The sequence below is a fragment of the Phaethon aethereus genome (assembly GCF_964289735.1).
Source record: "Phaethon aethereus genome assembly, chromosome: 18".
Taxonomy (NCBI): domain Eukaryota; kingdom Metazoa; phylum Chordata; class Aves; order Phaethontiformes; family Phaethontidae; genus Phaethon; species Phaethon aethereus.
The window spans coordinates 5,882,702-5,897,030 of record NC_138594.1 but is presented as its reverse complement, the minus strand read 5'-3'; the positions used below and the strand labels follow the sequence as shown (position 1 = coordinate 5,897,030).

Sequence of the window (14,329 nt, the reverse complement as noted above, 5' to 3'; positions counted from 1 at the left end):
GAGCACTTAACAGTGGAAGCAAGTAGGAAATTTGGGTGCCAAACCTCCAAGCAAGGAAAACACCTCTGCTCCGACCCAGGGGCAGAAACATTTGATGGGAGCAGAGAGGGAGCAGCGGGGATGCCAGGCTGGCACGCGAGAGCAACGTGCCGTGGCCGTGCTGGGAAGCCCCGCTCGTGGCAGCTGGTAGCTCGCTGCCGCGCAACGTTTTTCTGCTTGGATGGCTTAGAGGCAGATGCCAGCACCTCCCTTCCCCCACGCCGCGGCCCCGGCCGCGCCATCCCCGTCCGTCTGCCTCGCCGGGGCTGCTTGCTCCCTCGTGCCCGTCGCGGCCCCACCGCCACAGCCCCCCAGGCTGCCTTGGCGTCACGCCGCTCGCTGACCCCCGGGAGCCAGGCATCGCTCTCTGCACAACCGAGAAGCCCGTTTGCACCTGGAGCACTGTTTCAGCTTTAAACGGACCAAGCCCCAAGCCCCCGCATACCCCCCGGGGAAGCGCAGCAGGAAAGATTTGCCCTGCCTGACCTCCCCTCCCATGGCCGCTGCTACCCTGGGACGATGTCCCATCCCTGCAGGGACACCAGCACACTTTGCTGTGCCATCCTCCCCAGGCCGGCTCCCTGTCCCAGCACCTCTGCCTTGCTGGAAAGCGCTGCGTGGCCGCATCCATCCTCCGCTTGTCCGGTGGGCTCGAGGCTGGACTCAGGTGAGGCACTCAAAGGTGGTATCTGGAAAGAGGCAAAAGCTTTGAGTGCAAACACGCCCGAGCCCTCCCTGTGCTCGATCAACCAGCCCCGGCAGCACCAGCACACGTGGACATATCTCCAAACGTGGCCGGCAGCCCACCTCACCCCGGTGCCCGAGCTCATGCTGCCTCTGCTCCGTGTGCCAAGCTGTGGCATGGCTGCCGGGACGAGGAACACCAGAGACCTTCAGTGCCCAGCCCTGGAGCCAGGGTTTGGAGCTCGTGAGCTGCCCTCTGCGGCAGCCCCAGCCCGGGGGACCGGGACCCTCGCGAGGGGCCGTCGGCGAGGGGGAGCAGCTCGGCCAGCGCCGGGCTCGGCCGCCGGGTGTCCTGGCAGGGCTGGAGGCAGCTGCCGGGATGCTGATGCAGCAGATCAGGGCTAGCAGGAGGGGAGAGGAAGGGAACAGCACGGGGACGCTCAGTTCGTTAACGCTTGCAGGGCCTGCTCTATCGCAGGGTAATACGTCCTTGAAAGCCTCCCGTCCCGCCGCTGCAGTCCCCGGGATGGGGCTGCCCTCTCAGCCTGACATCAGCTCTGAACGCAGAACCACCTTGACGCCCGTGCAAAACCTTCCTTCCCCTGCCCCCTCCCAGCCCAAACGCTTCTCAGATGAACCCTTCCCCGCTGCGCCGGGAGGGCAGCCGCGGAGGAGGATACGCGTGGGCAGGGAGCGGGACATTGCATCCGCTGGCCTTGCGGCGACAATACCAGTGCTGGGCTGGGAGCAGCCTCCGGGCTGGCTTGAAAAATGGTCGGCAGGGACAAAACCCCCAGCCTGAGCCTGGCTGTGCCCACAGCCCTTGCCAGCCGAGGCAGAGGGGAGAGCCCTCCCTGCCCAGTGCATCCCGACAGCCCCAGGGAGTCTGCCCCAAATTCCAGGGCTCCTCAGTCCTGCTGTGGCTGGTGGGTGCTGCTGTGCTTGTTCCCCAGCTGAGCCAGGGGCTGCCGTGCCCCCGGCACAGGCTGCTCTGCAAGAGCAAGGCAGCGTCCTGCAACCAAAAAATGGAGGGGGAAGGTGCTGGGACAACACTGGGAGACTTGACAATCAAAGAGGACACTATGGCACCCCAGGCACTGCTCTCCTATATGAAACAGCCCAGGGGCAATACAGGGAGACTGTTTCTGGCGGTGGGGAGTGAGGGAAGTGTGGACTGGGACCAGACAGCAGCAGGAGGTGCTGGAGAAGCAGAGACCCGAGTGCTCCAGCCGCCAGCCAGCATCTCTCTACGGTTGCACGCCAAACAAGAAAACCTCCCTGCAGAGAAAAAAAAGGGTGAAAAGAAGCGCTGCAGGGAGATCTTGCACGTCATTATCCGGGAGCATCTGGAAGAGACTTGACAAGGGCTGCCCGGGCCAGCTGCTGCAGCAAACAAAGATCGCGCTGCCGCCGGCATCGGCAAGGGGACGCGTTTGGCAGCAGCTGCCTGGCCCTGAGGCCATGCAGGGCGGGGAGCGTGCCCCGCGCTCCCTGCCTGCGCCCGCTTGCGGGCAGGATGGACCCAGTCCACTTCACAGCACAGCCGTGCCCGCCTACGCCTGAATCATACCTCTGCACAGCCTGCCAGGGGCTTTGGGAAGCCCCGCGCCCGCCACCGCAGGGTTAAAATCTAGCAAGACATTTACCTTAAATACCAGTGCAGCAATACATCTGTCCTGGCTTTTGGCAGCTCCTGGCTTTAGAGCTGAAGCATTTGTTGGATCATCAGAAACACGTTTTTACCCTTCAGCTTCCACAGCCAACAAGTGAGACGCTCGCGCATCAAGCTTACTCAGGAGCAAGGAGAAGACCGCCAGGGACATTTTGGGCACGGGCAGCACCAACCACAGATGGCCCCAAGTTACCCAGGGGAAGATGGCTCAGACACAGGAGCTTGGTGTTGTCCCCCAAAATCCTCCCTTGTGGCTCTGCTGCCGCAAGCCCTCTCCCAGCCCTACAGGAGATGGAGGCCAGGCTCCCCATCACAGCAGTGTCTGGTTTTCAGCTCATTTCTGGCCATTTCCTCCCCGCTTCCTCCATCCCCAGCACAAACCCGTCTGAGCAATGGGTTTCCCTTCTCAGAAGGGACACAGGAGCCCACGGGGCTGGTGCGTTCCTCTCCCTGTCCTCAGTCATAGGGGCAGCCCCAGTGTCTATGGGCATGATGGAGACAAATGTGTGCCCCACTCCAGCTCCAGGAAAATGGAAGATCCCCGGCTGCAAAGCAGGGGGAGAAAATTGTCTTGGATTAAATTCCTGGGCCCCGCATGTTGCCATTTATGGCTGCACTTTCTGCTCCAAGCCTGATGCAAGACGTTGCAAGAGGGAAAGAAAGCAGACAGGAGACAGCCAGACAGAAAGAGAAGAGCCAGGAGGAAAAGGGGAAGGAAGAAGGCTTTAAAAAAAGCATAAATAATAATGTTGGGCAGAGTTTAGCAAAGCAAAGCAGCTGCTACATCGGCAGCTCCCTTTCACCCCACTGCTGGGGCTCTCCATCCTCCCACCAGCCAGAGAAGCAGCTGCTACAGAACAAGAGCTGTTTTCCTGCCCCGGGCGATGCTCCTGCCAGCCCCGGGATGCCTGGCAGGGACGGGCCTCCTGCAGAGGCAGCGCTTTGCAGGTCTGACCACCCAGAGCGCGGGGAGCATCTGCTCCCACCGGAGCCCCAACACTGCCGTGGGCAAGGATGAGCCACGGAGCGGCCAGAGCCCCACTGCAGCTCTGGGGCCATCCAGCCGCCGGTGAGGGGTCAGGCAGCACCAGGTCTAATTAGGAAAACACCGGCGCGTCCCACGGCAGGGTGAAGAGTGCCGGCTCGGCAGCAGCCGTCCGCACAGGCAGTGCCACGCGCCAGTGCGGCACCCCCAGCAGTGCACCCAGCCGGCTCGTCCGGTGCTCTCCCCTTTTTCCTCCCGCCTCTGGCGAGCAAACGCCACAGGCACCAACGCTGGGACATCTCTTGCTGCCACGATGGACCAGCCGGCATCCTTGGGCAGGCAAAGCCTGCCCTCGCCGCGAAGCCTTACCCAGCGGCCGTTCATGTGGGTGGGCACTTCAGCAGGCAAAGAGTCCTGGTGGCCTCTGCTCCGGCTGCGCACCGGCTCTGGGCAGGCTCCCGGGGCTGTACCCTGCCCAGAAGGGACTTGGGCAGCAGCCCGACCTCCCCCCACTGTAGGGGACACAACATAAAGCTCAACACAGCCACATCCCAGACCATGTCCCAGTCCCATGGCTGGGATGGAGGGGGGGGGCACGACATGCACACAGGCTCCCCGGAGTGGGTGGCACATGTCCTGCCTTGCTTCCCAATTTGCAGATGCTGCAAGAGACGATGCGTTTGTTACCGGCACAGACTGCACCGGGCAAGAGCAGTTACGGGTGCGGCAGGAGAGCCCCGCGTCCCGCTGGCGGGGGCTGCGACGACGGGTAGCACATCACCGCATCCCTCCCCGCCACGCTGTGGGCCGCGGAGCTCCTGCCCCAGCCCTGCGGCAGCGCGGAGGCCGCCTGCACAGCCGCCAGTTAAAGCCAGACTAATTAGACACCCTCTCCCCTCCGGCACTGGGAAGGCAGGCAGGAGGTATTGGAGGGGGAGATGCTGACTTCTTAAAGAACATCCCTCTTGGGAGCTGGCTGGTTTGGGCTTCTAGTGCCTGGCATGTCCAGGGGTGCTGGGGGCTCCCAGGGAGACATGGATGGGGGTGGGCGGCATGGGGGAAAGGTGCGGGAGCTTTGCAGAAGGGGCAGGTGACAGCCCCTTCGTGGCCTTGCTGTCGGGTGACAGCACAGCACGCCGTCCTGAGCAGGCAGGGTTTGCCTGACTTTCCCTGGCCCGGACAAGCTGGGCACCTCCAAGTGCAAGGCTGCCCCTTGCCAGATCACCTCCAGAGCTGTCCCCTCTCTCCCCACTGTCACCCACTTGGCCCTGCTCCGTTTGAAGCCACCACCTGCGGTTAACCCTTTGCAAACTGCCCAGGCTGCCGTGCCCAGCAGAGTCTGGCACTGCCCGCTCGCCCTCCCCATCTCCAGAGCACATTCCTGGCCAGGACAGCATCCCAGCGCTGGCTGTAGACCACCACTGAAAACGCTGCCCTGTCCCTGCCATCTGCCATTTCCACAACAGAAATATTCATTAGAGAATTGAAATTTTCTGACTCATTCTTGCAAGAACAAGACTCGGCAGCCCCAACGATGCTGCATTCCCACCCAACAGCTTTTCATTAGGGGATTGCTTTGACAGCACTGCCTCATCCGATAACAAGCTGGGATGGGGATGAGAACAGACAGCGACACACTAATTAACTTTTTTTTTCAGTGATGGGAGCCAGCAGAGACAAGGGGAACACTACCAGCAGTTAATGGAAACAAGGACTCCTGGGCTCGTTTCCCTGCTGTGCCACTGCTTCATTTTATAGCCATGGAGATGATGCTGCAACCGCCCGTTCCTCCCGGAGAGGGGCCGGGAAGCCTCGACCCACACTGAGGTAGCAGCCAGTTTCAGATCGCAGGCTGCCCTGGCAGGAGACGGGAGCAGGAGGGGGTCTGAGCCGCGCAGCTGCCCCAGCTCAGGGTGCTCCCCAGACACCGCTTTGCAGAGCCAGGGAGCGGGGTGCTGAGCTCCAGCCAGCCATTAAACACACCGAGGCTGCTCTCCCCAGGCGGGTTCATCCATCAGCATTTTGGTCGAGTGGTTAAAGGCTGCAGTGAGTCTGAACCAGCCCCATGCAGTACGTGCTGAGCCAACGGGGGGAAAGACAAGGAACGAAAGCGCTCCGAGTGCCGAGCACAGCCCTCCGCTTGCTGATTTACTGAGTCAACCAAGAAGCCCTGATCCGGCAGCAGCCTGCCGGGAGCCCACAGCCGAGTGGACGGCGTCTGCTGAGTCACACCGGGGACTGCGGCCCTCAGCCGAGCCAAGGCGGGTTTGATAAGGGCTCGTTTCCACCAGCAGCCATCTGCAAAGCACTTGCTGCTCTGCCCAAGGCCAGTCCCACCCGTGCCTGTAAGATCTGCTGGGCTTTGGCCTAAGCAGTGCTGGAGGAGGAGGATGAAGAAACTTTGAGAACATTTGCGGAGAGCAACTCGCAAAAACAGGGAAGCTAGGGGAGACTCTGCAGACCAGAGATGGTCTCGTCTCCTCTACTCGCAGGATCGGCACCCGGATCAGCAGCTCAGGCACTGCTCCCCACTCACATGTGCATGGTGCCTGCTGGAAACGCACGTGCTCCCTCCGCCGAGCCACCCGCCACCACGGGACCACCAGCCCTGGCCAGGCGGCCTGTGCCAAGCGGCCCCGGCAGCTGTGAGCTCACGCGCGGGCCAGCGCTCCCAAACGCTTACTCAGCGGGGAGAAGCATCCCTCCCCCTTCCCGCTGCTCTCCACCACCACCCTGATCACAGCCACTGCCTGATCCCTGTCCTTCCCGAAGAGATGCTGCTCAGGTCCAGGGCAACTTGTCCTTTCTTGCTCCTACAGTGAGGTAACCATTTCCCAGGAGGAAAAACCAGCCAGGACCCTACTCAAGTCTGGCGTTCCCCTTTGCTCTGCTGCAAGGGGGGCTGAGGGCAGCACAGCAGAGACCCTGGTCCCACAGGGCCCAGCCAGGCTTCTGGAGGACACAAGACTCCCTCTGCCTTGGGTAAGGGCTCACCTCCAGGCATGCAAAACCCTGCACCACACCTGTGATGAGTTGGGATCGAGGAGCTGAGCCCATCTCTGAAGGCAGTGAGCATTGCAGCAGTGCCCATTCAAAGAAATTGGGACTGAGGAGCAGCCAGAGGGGAGGGAAAACATTCCTAAGAAAACTCAAGCTAGTGAGACAGCAGAGGAATCCCTGAGCTCTGGCAGCACTGGGTATGGCTGTCTGTCCTGACGGGGTGCTGCACTTCATCAGAGAGTGGTGGGCCTGCCCCTGGCCCCACAGCAGCTCCAGCTGAGTGGCCAGCTTTGGTGCTAAGCTAGCCCAGGCAGGACCAAGCCAGCTAACGGCAGCCCAGGGGCTCTCCAGCTTGACAGAGATCCTAGTACTCAAAGGCACCAATAAATCACATGGCAGAGGGACAGATGTGGCTTCCAGGACACTGGGATGAGAGAGGGGGCTGCTTGAGAGCCGTACCCACAGCCAAGGGGTGCCGCAAAGGGGAGAGAAAGAGCTCTGAGGCTCAGGAACAACAAGGGGAGGTGAGGAGGAGCACAGGGAGGCAGACCCCTGTCCCAGCCCCGAGAGCGGGTCAGAGCATCATGGTTACAGATGGGGGTTCGCAACCCCCTGGGACTCACCCAAGGCCATCCAGTGAGTCAGTGGCGATGCTTTCCAAGGCTGCCTGGCAGCCTGGATACAGTCGCTGAGGATTACAAAAGCTGCTAATAATAGCCAGAAGGCGCCTGGGCCCCAGGCCTGCGCTCCCCAGCTGAAACATGCTGCCTGCACACACAGACGACGCATCACTCCTGGATTGCTGAGCCACCCCATTACTCACTTCTCCCCACTGGGACAAGGAAGGGGCCGCCCTGGGAGAAAGCAAGCACCCGGGCGTTCGGGCACCTCAGGTTGTCACTGAGTCCCGTCCGAGCCGGGCAAGAGCAGAGCAAGCTCTTTCCATGGACGCTGGGTCACCCTTTTATTTTTAAACAAGATCCGGTGCTGGAGGAGGATTTACCGGGCGCTTATAAGCATTGCTCCCCCCCAGCCCTCCCAGTTCAGGCAGGGATCAGACCTTGGGGCCAGCGTCCTGCTGGGGTTGGGAGGGAGGGGGAGCCAGTCCCTGCCCCCGGGGCAGGCGAGGGCAGGCGGCCGGGGACAGCGCAAGGGAGCGCTGTGCTGGCCAGGGGACAGCCTGCTGCAGCCCACAGGAGGAGGATGCAGAGGGGAAGAACAAACACACCCCCACACGCCCAGCACCTGGATTAGCTCTTGGGAGAGGGAAAAGCCTCCCAGAGGCTGGCTGTGCAGACAGGAGAGGCTCACACCGACCTACGCTTCTCTTCCCTTAAATCTTCGCTATCATCTCGATTATTTTTAAGGGTATTCCTTGGCGGGGGGGGGGGGGCGGGGAGGGGGCGCGTGGGGAAAAGGAGCCCGAAACACCCACCCCCCCAGCCCCACCGCTGCTGCCGCACTCGGGGACAACGCGCTTGTCCCCACCCGAGGGCAAAGCCCGGCTTTTGCCGAGATCTCCCTTCTTTTAGGGGGAAAGCCGGGGCGCTGCGCTCCCGCCCCGCCACCCGCGGGGACGGGACACTGCGTGGGAGGGGGAGACACCGGCTGCGGGGACCCCTGCAGGGACGGGAGAGGTTCCGCAGGGAGCCGGCCTTACCTTGCTCTCCGCACCCTCCCGGTGCCCGGGCTCCCGCGGCTCGGCGGGTGGCGGCCGGGGGATGCTCTCGGCCGCGGGGCCCGGCTCCGCCGCCTCCCGCCGCTCGGCAGCCGCCTCCTTCCCCTCCTCGCCCGCCCCGACCTCCTCCACCGGCACCCGGCCTCCCTCGTCCTCCGGCCCCTCGGCCGCGGCCGGTGCCGGTCCCGTTCCCTCGGCCCCGGGGCCGCCCTCCTGGGCCGGCTCCGCTGCCGCCGCCGGCTCCCGGGGCCGCTCCGCCGCCCGCTCCCCCTCGCCTCCCCGCAGCCTCACGAAGACGGAGGCGAGGACGAGGGCCAGGACGGTGAAGAGGAGCGGGACGGCCAGGTACAAATCCACGGCCACGTCCATCCTGCCCTGCTGCCGCAGCCCGCCCGACCCGACTGCGCGGCCGCGGAGGGTGCGCGGGCAGCCCGCTCGGCCTGCGGCGGGGCTGGGCCGCCTCTCGGCCGGCTTTACCGGCGTCATCTGCCCGGGCCCTGCCCACAGCCCCGGCCCCCCTCCCCGCCCCAGCCTCGGCACCGCAGCGATCCCCCCGCCCGCGGGGGCGCACGCCCGCACCCACCAGCACCCTCCACGGGTGGGATCTGGACAAGGGGGACCGGGCGAGGAAGGCTGTGCTGGCAAGCGGCCCCGCTCTGCCTGATGCGAGCGTTCGGGACAGGAGGGTCTTTCATTAGACGCTGTCCTGTAGCCAAACCGGGTCCCCCCAGCGCTCTGCACGCTCGCTCGCAGCGTTGCCCACCGCCCGGCTGGGACAGGTCTCTGGCTCCTGGGCCACTCACCGCAGGCGGACACCCACAGCCTGGGGTGCCCCGCATAGGTTGGGGTGTCACTGCCCTCCATGCAATGCTTAATGAGCCCTTGGCTGGGAGCAGAGGAACTGGCAGGGCAAAGGAAGGGTGTCCTGACTCTCCTCGGCGAGGAGCATCTGACAGTGCGTCTAGGCCAAGCTCCAGAGCATTGCTCCACCTTCCCCAGGAGCCACAGGTGATATCAATGACACATTTGTGCCATAAACTGCTGTTGCAGCCACCAGGTAAGCAAGTGCTGAGAGTTGCTGGGCTGTGAGGGCCTCTCCCCAGGCACCTTGCTGCTGGGGTGTCTGAAAACCAGGAGGCTCAAACACTGGGACATGCCCAGAAGCCATCACCTCCATGGCAGAAGGTGGTAAGGAGACCAGGTCCTTCCTGATGCTGCCACCAAGGATTTTTTGCCTCTTGAGACTGCTGGGAGGCTTAGCCAACCTTTTACAAAGCAGACTGAAATTAGAAGGCCTAAGCTATTCCTGCCAGGGTGAAACCAGCACGGAGCTTTCTCCCAGCTGTGTATGAGGTAAGCAGACATGGGAATCCAGCCCCAAGGATTCCTCCAGGGAAAAACCTTTGGAGATAGCTCTGAGAGCAGATATTTTTATTGACTGGCTAAAAATAAAACACGAACAAAGATGGGATTAAATGCCCAGGGTGGGAGGAAAGAAGTGAAGCCACGATCCTCACTGCTATTTGTCTTTATTGGTAATCCTATCAGGCAGGCAATCGTTAGCATGATGGTAACCACCAGCCATGGCCCTCACATTCCCTTCTCCTGCAGAGCTTTGCATTTCCTGGGCCCTGATCATCAGAGCGGCTCCAGAGCTCAGCCAGAAAACCCAGAGATGGTAGTGTCATGGCACTGTTTCGTTCAGCATCTTTTTTGAGGTTTGGTTTTTGGTTCCTTCTTCTCCTTTCCTGTCCGAATCCACTCTTTAGCTTGGTGAAACTGCCGGCTTCCAAAAGTTTGACTCACTGGATGGAAGTACTGGGAAAGCACGAGGCAGTGATGGCCAGGACTGCTCCTCCAGGTAGATACAAAGGTGTATAAGGAGGTCTGGAGTGCAGCGAGACTGAAATTCTCTCTCAAGCAGCTTCTGGAAGACCCTTCCAGGGGCAGAAGGAGCAGGGGTTTACGGCAGAGCCTGTCCCACAGGACAGAGTGATCTTTGATTAGAGCCTGGCACAGCCTCGGTAATGTGATGCATTGCTGTGTGTTTGGTGAGGCAGTTTGGGAATCAGCAGTTAATGAGGTTGGTTTGTATTTCTTCTGGTTTTTAAGTGACCTCAGAGCTGAGCTGACCACCTGCAGTAGCCACGAAGGCATCATCCTGAATCCAGTGTATCGCTTGCTTTCGGAGGCTTCCCCTGAGCCCTGGAAATTACTCACAGCTAGCGACAGAACCAGGGTGGGGAAACTCACGGGACTGTGCTCATGCAGACTGTCAGATTTGGGGACAAGGAGGAATTTTGGGCAAGACTGCCAGATACTGGCCACCGTGGCCTGCTAGTAGGGTGACTGGGGTTCGCATGCGTTTGCAGCTCTTGCAGTGCCCTCGATTACTGCCAACATCCAGGCCCTCTCCTGCTCTTCTTCCCCTCACACCGTATGGGTTCCATGGCTCTTGGCTGTGCGGGAGCGCAGTGGCACATGGCTTGCATTAAGCCATTGCAGAGACTGAGCACTTCAGCAAGTACCATCCCAAGCAGGATTTTAAGCACTGCCTTAAAAGAAGAGGCGCTGGCCCTCACAGCTTCCTCCGAGATCGGGCCCACAGCTGGGTAAACCAAAGAGGAGCTACAGCCGGAGCAACTGTCTTGGTTTCAGCCAGGATAGAGCTGGTTTTCTTCACAGAACCTAGCGTGACGATATGTTTTGGATTTGGGATGAGAAACTGTTGATAAGGTGCTGATGTTTTGAGTTGTTGCTAAGTAGTCAAGGACAGTCCAGCTTCTCGTGCTGGCCTGCCAGTGAGCAGGCTGGGGGTGCATGGGGAGCTGGGAGGGGACACAGCCGGGACAGCTGACCCAGGCTGGCCAAAGAGATGTTCCATACCATACAACGTCATGCCCAGTACATAAACTGGAGTTAGCCGGGGGATGGGAATCGCTGCTCGGGGACGGGCTGTCGATCACCGGGTGGTGAGCAATTGCTGTATTGGGCATCACTTGTTCTTGTACATTCCTTTGTTGGTATTATTGTTATCATTGTTGTTTCCTTCTCTCTTGCTGTCCTATTAAACTGTTTTTATCTCAATCCATGAGTTTTATTCCGAGTTCTCTTCCCCCATCCCACTGCGGGGGGAAGCGAGCAAGCGGCTGCATGGTGCTTAGTTGCCGGCTGGGGCTAAACCACGACAGTGACCATTAACGGCTTCTGGCTTTGGCCCTGCAGTGAATCACTATCGGGTCGCTGGAACCTACCGCACTTGTAGGAGTCGTGAGAGGTGCAGGGCTCAGACATCTCTGAAAAACAACATTTCCAGTCTTGAGAGCAACAGCCAGGAGCATCAAGGACACATCTGCAAGAACAGCTGCTCTAAGCAAGCTAACTCCATTACAGTAACGAGGTGGCAGAACCAGCAACAGGGCTCAGCTTCCCACGTCCAGACCTGGGGTGAGGGCTAGACTCTCCTGCAGAATAGGACCTGATGGGGATGATCCCCCAAGCAGAAACCAGGCCCAGCAGGTCCTGCGTGATACCTCCTTGTCCCCTCCACAGCTCTCCAGAGGCAACTGGATGGAGTAAACTTGCCCTGATGCAGCAAGGCTCCCGCTGGGAGGGACAGAGGGTACCTGTATGGCTCGCCTGTCAACTCGCTCACAGAAATATGCTGCTGTCTCCCTGAACTGCCAAGGTAGGTGCGAAGCCCCGATGCCCAGCTGAGCAGGTGGCCCATCGAGGCTGATGGTAACTCTCTGTGCTTCCCTGGAGCTGGTGTGGCAGCCACCCCGACTGGATTCCCAAAGGATGACTGTCACAGACTCTCTTCGAAACTAAAGAGAGGGGACTGCGTGCCAACAGCAAGATTAACGCCTCCAGCTCCCGCCATGCAGCCGCACGCTCCGGGCCAGGAGGGGACAGATTGACACACCAGGTCAGCTCCCAGCCAGGGATCTCTGCCCCCCTCCTGCCCGCCAGCTCTGGGAGAGACAAGCTGCGGAGCAGAGACTGCTGGCAAGCAGGGGCTCGGGGAGGGCAAAACCCTCCTTGGGTGCAGCATCCCCGTCCCAGCTCGGGGTGCCAGCCGTGCCGAATGAGCACGCTGCCCTCTCCCGAGGGGAGCGCACCCCTGCACCGGCTGCAGCCAGGGGCTGGCTGGGAAAGAGCTCACCCAGAGCGCCCCAGCCCCGCACAAAAGCTGCTTTTAGAGGGCTGTCAGCTCCAGACCGCAACAGCGGGGGGGGGGAGTGACGGGTTGGGCAACAGCTGAAGAGCTTTACCAACAAAGGGGGATTCAGGGGAGCTGCGGTGGCAACTGCTCCGGGGAGCATCCCCCACCACAGAAAATGCTGTGCTGCAAATCTGCCTGCACCAGGGGATTTAGCTCAGTCGGCTCCCTGCGGCCCAGGCCTCTATGGTCACAGCCCAGCACTGCTCCCAGGCTCCTGGGTGTAACGTGCTGAGCAGCTGGCAGAACCTTCTGTAGGGACAAAAAAGACTGGATTTACCAGGTTGCATGTTCTTACTCTTTCCCCCAGCCGGTGAACTGTGCAGGCAGTAGCTGTACTCTGTGTACTCCGCTCACACAGATGCACCCCTCCTGCCCAAAGCAAGAAGTCAGCTGAAGCAAGCTGTTTCAATACCCTTCTCTCCACCACAGCTGTAACCCCAGCACGGCTCTACAAGACCCTGTGAAGCGAGGGGAGCAGACGCATGCTGGTTTCCAGCAGGGAAAGCAGCAGCTGCTGGCTTGCACAGACCGTAGCCACTTCAGACAGTGCCTGTTCCAGAGAGATGATTCCATGTTCCCAGGTCCTCCAAGAACCCATTTCCCCTCAAATAAAGCCTGAGCACAGACTGGTTCTATAGTCCAAACTCAGATTATTTCTGCAAGCCTCAGCCATGCTCCCAGTCACCGTTACCACTTTTTCCTTGCCAAGAACAGCAATGTCCTCTCTGCTTTGATGCCAGAAACGAGAAGCTATCTCGGGAAATGTCACTGTACTTACCCTGTTCTTCAGCTGACACAGGCTTGGACATCACCAATCTAATGTGTCTGGCTGTTCATCTGCTTTTTCACACCCAGCTGTGTGCTAGCTTTCATGCTGCAGTGATGCTCAGAGAGCTGGTTGACGAGCAGCAGAAGACTAAACACAAGATGACTTCAGCTCACCAAGAGGCCTGAGCCAGCAAAAGGGTGAGGATGGCCACACCTTGCTCCTACTGAAAGGAATTATCCTACTAAAGAGCTCTCTTGTGAGTGCTTGTTTCGATACCGGCTCCCTAGGCTCCCATTACTAACTCCTCTGCTAGCTCAGCAGCCTCTGGTGTCACCCAGTATGGCTCTTCCTCCATCATGTTAAAACTCATTTTCCAGTCTAATCCCTGAGCTAGGGACAGCTCCGAGTTGTTGCCGATGGTCTTCAAAGTTTTGAACCAGCTGTACAACTGGCCTCACCCTTGAAGGGAACAAGCTGATAGTCCTACCAGTGAACCAAAAGCTCACAGATACTGGCAGCCGGTCCACGCCAGACTGGAGCAGAACAGCTCAGGAAGGACACAGCCTTGGGTCTAAACAAGGCAGCACTGTACCAGAAAAGCAATTCTGAAATTCTCCCCAAGATCTGGTATGCCTTCCCTGCCAGCACAGCTGGGACACAGCTGGACCAGCTGCTGCTGCTCCAGCTGCCCTGATCCTCCTCCTCTGGCAGTCTGCTTGCTGCGGTGGCAGACCCCCAGTTTCAGGTCCTTCTGTTGAACAAAAAGGACACACAACAGTTACAGGCATCACATACAGGTGGGAGCCGCCAGCTCTCAAACCAGAAGGGACAGAGAGTGATTATTTCCTTTTGAACACATTTCCAGCAGCTTTGCCTGCCTCAATTTACACTCCTCCAGAAACAGAGGAGGTGCAGTCCCACAGAGGAGTCTTTACATGCCTTGAAAACAAGATGAGATTCTGCAAGCGTACTAGTTTATTCCCAAACCAGTCTTAAAACACGTAGCTTTTTAGTGCTGTGGCTAACACTCAAGTAGGAATGCAGCCCTGTTCTCTTTGTTACTGGCTTTCTAACTGCCACAAAAGAAATACCAGTAGTTATTTGCTTTTACATCAAACTGGAGGAAAGGAGCAACAACATCAGCAAGGGTGCAGCACATACTGTCCAACCTCTGCATTCCCACTCAGGTAACTTCATCTTGTTGGCTCCCCGGGAGCAATTAAAAAAAATTAGTATGCCGTCCTCCTTGTTGAAATAAGGTATTAGGTTGAAATTGT

At 59.7% G+C, this 14,329-nt stretch overlaps 1 protein-coding gene across 1 annotated transcript in view; it reads right to left on the bottom strand.

The window, feature by feature from the left end:
- Positions 1 to 8,535, bottom strand: part of MXRA7 (matrix remodeling associated 7) — a gene marked incomplete at its 3' end in the record, with an annotated part of 28,438 nt that extends 19,903 nt beyond the window's left edge. Inside the window, exons 1-2 of the mRNA XM_082008239.1 lie at positions 8,041 to 8,535; positions 633 to 728 (exon numbers count right to left, since the gene is read on the bottom strand). Coding sequence (XP_081864365.1) covers positions 633 to 728; positions 8,041 to 8,427 — 483 coding nt within the window. The 5' untranslated portion in view covers positions 8,428 to 8,535. The remainder of the gene's footprint in view (positions 1 to 632; positions 729 to 8,040) is intronic.
- Positions 8,536 to 14,329: the final 5,794 nt, after the last annotated feature.